At 40.2% G+C, this 6,000-nt stretch overlaps 1 protein-coding gene across 1 annotated transcript; it reads right to left on the bottom strand.

The window, feature by feature from the left end:
* Nucleotides 1-675: 675 nt before the first annotated feature.
* Nucleotides 676-2,158, bottom strand: LOC137745107 (large ribosomal subunit protein eL36x-like). The gene is made up of 4 exons (XM_068484987.1): nt 2,032-2,158; nt 1,829-1,933; nt 1,490-1,689; nt 676-874 (listed from the first exon to the last, which is right to left on the bottom strand). The coding sequence occupies exons 2-4, from the start codon at nt 1,928-1,930 to the stop codon at nt 853-855; spliced, it is 324 nt and encodes a 107-aa protein (XP_068341088.1). The 5' UTR covers nt 1,931-1,933; nt 2,032-2,158; the 3' UTR covers nt 676-852.
* Nucleotides 2,159-6,000: the final 3,842 nt, after the last annotated feature.

The raw sequence follows: 6,000 nt of genomic DNA, 5'->3' as shown, positions 1-6,000 counted from the left end.
TCGATCAAAGAACAGGAAACCCACAAACTAAAACTAATCAAAACAGGTTAAAAGGATTTAAAACCCCAATTAATCATTGAGCAAAGGTAAAGTCGTACCCGAAGGCCATGCCGTCCGGAATCGAGGTCGATGAGCCCAAGGCAGTGCCTTTGGAAGATACCCAGATTGTGAAACGGAAATCTGAGCACTATAGTCAGATCGAGAAGTCTATGGAAGTCAAACACACCCTCATAAATGTTGGGTGCCTTGGATGGAAACCAATAAAACTGCTTCCTATACAAATGTTTTTGTAGGTAACATAGCATTTATGAGATACTTCAGAAAGCATGTATATTGCGGACATTTTAACAGTGGTTCTGGGAGGGCTATAACTTTTAGAAAAGAGCAGAGGTGATCATCCGTAAAATGGGGTAATGTTTTTCCATGAAATCACCAAAAGCGATTTTAGGGAAAAGCATACACTAATAAGTGATTCTGACCCAAAAACTAAACTCCTAACGAAATTTAGAGCATGCAGACATAAGTTTCCACAAGCATAACTTTTGTAGCGATTGCTACAGTGCAAATGCCAGATCTAGACTTCAGCAATTACTAGTAACCATAGCACTACCTCCACTAAGAGGAACGCTGCTTTCATCCATAATATACCAAACAAGCAATGAATAAAACACAAACTTGAACGACATAGCTTGAGAACTGAAGGGCAAATATCCGTCGCAACAAAAATATTGAATGTCTCAAAACATTCAGAATTACAAAGTTCATACCATGTCTAAAAATCCCTTACGAAAATGCAGAACCAAAACTATTAGAGATACTGAGCTACATTCATAAAGACAACCCTTCAAGTGCTCACTTCTTATCACCACCAGACCTGCACACATAACAAAACAAACATAAGGCAAATAAATCATGTAACATCACATTACCTCACCAACTCAAGGTAAAAAAGCACGAGATTTGCGCAAACTATTTACTCATAGAGATCAGCAGATTTCAGGAAAAAGTTTACAATTAGGCAACAGTGTTTTTGAGAAACAAAACAAATTTCAATCAACGCCATTTTGAGTGACAACACAATCGACTAGTGTAATTAAAAAGCCAACAAAGTGCATCACAAACAGACTATAACAGCTCTAGCACAAACAAGCTATCACCTTCCACCAATAGGACAGACTCAAAAATGTCAGTATACGGGGCTTGAGACAGTACTAAGAACAATAAACAGTTTGTTTATAGCGTACAAATTTCATAATCTATTGTAAAAATGTCATGATAAAGATTCAAACTACTCGGTTTTCATAACATTGGGTCATAATTATTGCAGTTTTCATAGATTTCCGCAAGTTTACACAACTATGCATAAATATTAGTACACATTCATAAACAAACGACCTCAAAAGCTAATCATATCCAAAAATGCAACCATTTCAACAGAACCAGAAGCACAAGCTAACCCACAAAGGAAAAAAACCGAAGAATATCTCACCTCATCTTGCGGAGAACGTTGGACATCTCCTCTCTCTTCTTCTTGGCCCTCTTGTGAGTACCCAACTTTCGCTTGGCCACCTTAAGAGCACGCTTGTCCTTCCCGACCTTCAAAAGCTCCGTAATCCTCTTCTCATAGGGAGCAAATCCCGCAACTTCCCTGATCAAGTTCCTCACGAAATGCACCCTCTTGCTTGTTTTCTACATCCCAAAACCCCCAAATCATACAAATCAGAATATTATTCACACAAATCAAAAACCCCAAATCAAACCCAAAACCAAAAATTTCCAAAGAAATCATGCACAATCAATGGAACTTTAAAAAGGGAAGAGAAATTACCCCCTTGCGGTCAGATGGGCGAGGAGGCAATTCACGCTTGGTGACGATGTGGCCTTTGTTGAGGCCGACGAAGATCCCACTCTTGGGGGCGGCGGGAGCCATTTCCTGCAAGAACAGTTGCAATATTCAATAAAATGTTCGAATAAGAACAGATTAATGGAGGAGTCCTAATTAGGATCGGGAAATTTGAGCTGGATTGGTACCTTAGCGCTGCTCGGATAAAACCCTAGATCCTGGCGGTAGAGAGAAGGCGCGGCTAAACCGAGTCTGCTTACAGACTAAAACCTAGTGATTCAGTCCTTTAAATACTGCGTGGTCTCCCTGTTTTTTTATTCGGCACTACGTTCGTGGATTCCGAGACTGCGTCGGCCCACGTTTTTTAGGTTTTGTGTTACGGGTGGAACAGTTTGTTGGGCTTTTGGGCCCAGAAAATGTTGGTGGCTCGGCCCAGAGAATACATGGGTTTCAATTTTTTGGAAGCAATTGCTAATGCACCCAACAATTTGACCACTACTTCATTATCATTCAGAACACAAATTATTCTGATTCTTCACTTTTATGCGTTTACTAAATGTTTGGGCCCAAAATGATAGTTTAGATCGAGCTTAGAGGCACTCTTGGCCCAGTAACCTTCATTTAGAATTGTCATGGGGCATCCAGTCAAGGTTGGTTGAGTCCTATTGCGAAGGGGATTGGTTTAGATAAGGGTGAGGTAGTCGAAACCTAGTGCAACAAGTAGTTGTAAGGTTAAGGATGCTGAGAATTAGGGGATGAATTTGGTTTGCTAAAGAGCTTGGTTCAAAGTCCTAGTGGGGTTAGGATTGGCCTCAACCTAATTAGATTAGGTTGAGGAGTTCTAATCCGAGTACGATTCTAACTCGGCCATGAGCGAGTTTGCTACTATAAATACAGAAGGGAGTGCATTATTCAAGCCCCTCCAATTCAACACACAAATTGCCCTGCGCAAAGCTTCTTAGCACCCTTTGAGATTTTTTTTCCTTTTCCCATTTCTTCCCGTCAACACATCTTCAATTTGGATAAACAGCATTGTGAAGGCAACCGGTGACATCTTCAGTTTGGATAAACAACATTCGAGCCGTAGGACTAGCCGACTGAGGAGCACCTTCAGTTTGGCTAGACAGTACTGCTTTGAGGTAGATTGGTTATTTATCCAAGTCTCGGCTAACAAGGATTTCCGAGTCCTTGTTGGTAGAGGTCATCTCATCAGCCTTTTCGGCGAAGTAAGGTGTTACGGGTTATTAGGCTTGGCATATTGAAAGACCAGTTTTGTTTATGATTGGAAACTCGTAAGTAGGTTTTAGAGTTGGGCATTTGATAACCGAACCACATTTACGATCAAGACATATATATCTTTTGAGTACTTGTGTCCATATTGTCACGCCCCTGCCCCGAAATATTTATTTTCGAGAAATAGTTCCAATGATAGGCCCAATTCAATTTTGTTGTTTGATTTATTAAACGTTCACACAATTTATAATTAGAATTTAAATATACAAAACATAAGATTTCCTTTTATAATAAAATTCCAAACTCCTTTCTTAGTGCAATTTCTCAATCAAGGCTTTGTCTCGTTTATTTAATCTCACTTATTGTATGGCTGCATTTAACGTCTCATTAGATTGTCTATGTACCCTAAACAGGGATCAAACCATTTGTAGTTCACATATACAAAAATTCAAACCAAATCCACATGTATTCATTTAATCCAACATATACTACAATCGTATTAATATTCAAACCATAGCAGTTAGGTCTCAAAAGTATAATGAGAATAATGAAATTTGCATAAAAACACAATGTCGACTCCCTGACCATGCGCCGCCGCCCCTACCGCCGCGGGTGATGGTCGGCTGCCCCGGCTCGCAGGAAAAATACAACTATTTCTAAAAATTACCAAATTTTACAGGTAAATAGATCTCAGTGATAGGAGCAATTTTTATACATGTGGTTAAGTCCAATTTGACTGGGAAACACCTGAAAACTTCCTTGAACCGCTGGAAACCCTTGAATTTGGGTGTGTTCGATTTGACCTCAAACGAACCCTGACGCCCCCAAACTTGTTTGGGCTTTGTTTATGAGCTCAAGAGGGTACTAAAGGTGGTGGTGATTGAGCAAAAACGTTTCAGATTTGGTGGATCTCCACCTAAGGCCGACACACCCACCATGGGTATTTTCCTTAAAATTAAACTCCCTTTCGTCGGTTTAAGTGTAAAAATGGAAAAGGGATCGATTGGTCTTGGAGTGAGGGTCATTTGGCACCATTGCCATCATCAACGGTGGTCAGAAATGGAAAATTTGGCCGGGTCGGGTCAGCGGGGCGAGGGAAGGTCCGGTTCTCCCTTTCTTTTCTCCCTCATTTCCCCTCATTTCTTTCCCCTCTCATTGGCCGGTTATTCCCTCCTTTTCTATCTTTTCTCTTCTTTCCTTCTCATCCTAGCCATCCATTTCTTTCTTCCCTTTTCTTTTCCTTTCATCCCAACCACACACGTGGCATATCACATGGCTTTAGATTTTCTGGAGCCTTCCAAAGAAGTTTAAAATTACCAATTTATCCCCGACTTTAAACGTTAATAACTTTTTCGTTATAACTCTGTTTCACGAACGGTTTGCTCCCACACGTTCATGAGATCGAGCTATATTCAAAAATATAAATTGTGACCTCAAATGGTTCATGGATTTTAAATAATAAATTTTCAAACTTCAAACTTCGTACATTATAATAATTTCTGGAATTAAAACTTTAAAAATTTCCCAATTTCTATTTTCATAACCATAAATCGATTTATGTTTTCGATCTTCTCCGCATATTCATATATTTAAATTTTTAGGGTATTACACATATAGTCTGGTACCAGTTCGGCGTGCTTATACTCTCACGAATATAATCACTGTGACTGAACCCGGCACCATCGATTTGTGAACTTTGCAGAACCAGCAGCCTTGTTTTTAGGCTCTAGAACCTAAAGGCCGAAACGTGTTCCTTCTTTGATCGCAGTCACAAGATCGAGAAGTCAGCAGCGTGCTCAACGCAATGTCAGCATATTTTACTCCCCAATCGAACTCGGCCGACAAGTTGGCACGCCTCTCACATGACTAAAGGGCGTAATTAGCTTATTAGTTACTCGGCCTGTGCGCCACGTAGGCTTGGTAGTTTTTAGGGTCAACATTTTAGCATGCCCGGTGGGACGTAGTACTAAAGCTACGAAGTTCATGACTATTGAGACACGGTCAATATAAAAAGAAAACAGTCATGGGAAAATCGACAACTAATCTTCCAGTCCAGAACCCAGGACAAGATGGCTTGTTACAGGCACAAAATCCTCATACTACCGTGACATCTGAAGCCACAAATGCGACACGCTGAGAAAAGGAAGTTAGTCTCAGCGGTCAGCCTCATGATGCATTACCAAAATGACAAAAGTCATTTTTGTTGAAGGATTAGTGAAGAATTGTGATGAAGACGGTGGTGAGGCCTCTGACCCACCAACTAGGTCGTTTCTTCGATGACGACTTGAAGAGCAATCTTGGTAATTTAAGCAAATGTTAAGCCGAGAAGTAAAAAATCATACTTGAAGAAATGCGTGATAATAGCGCTATACACAACAAGTTGCTCGAAGTACTAATTAATAAAGCCCATGAAGATGGACCCGCCGATCGTTCCAGGCAGCCTTCATTTAAGAACAATCCCCTGCCAACAAAACAAGGTGAGACAGGATCTGCTCAGCTCAAAATGATTGACTTAGAAAAAAGTGGTAAATCAACCAGCAAATCAGACAGATTTGACCAGAGGGCAGAAACGGCATATGTTGACATGGTCGAAGTCCAGATAATGATTAATTCGGCCTTGAAAAATGAGCTGAAGTTTCCAAAATTTATTCACCCATATCTAGCTTTTGTAGAAAGGTTCGAGTATCCTAAGGGATTCAAGATTCTAGACTTTATCCTTTTCATTGGAGAATCATCATTGTCTTCGTTGGAACACGTAGCTCAATTCACTGCTTAATGTGGGGATGTTAACAGTGATTTCCATAAGTTATGACTATTCCATTTCTCGTTAACCAGCTCAACATTCGCATGGTATATCAACTTCCCACCTAACTCCATCCAAAACTGGGAGGAACTAGTCAAGAAATTTCATGACAATTCTATCG

This window comes from Pyrus communis, chromosome 9, assembly GCF_963583255.1.
Source record: "Pyrus communis chromosome 9, drPyrComm1.1, whole genome shotgun sequence".
Taxonomy (NCBI): Eukaryota; Viridiplantae; Streptophyta; class Magnoliopsida; order Rosales; family Rosaceae; genus Pyrus; species Pyrus communis.
The sequence above is the reverse complement of the archived record's forward strand: the minus strand, read 5'-3'. Positions and strand labels throughout refer to the sequence as shown.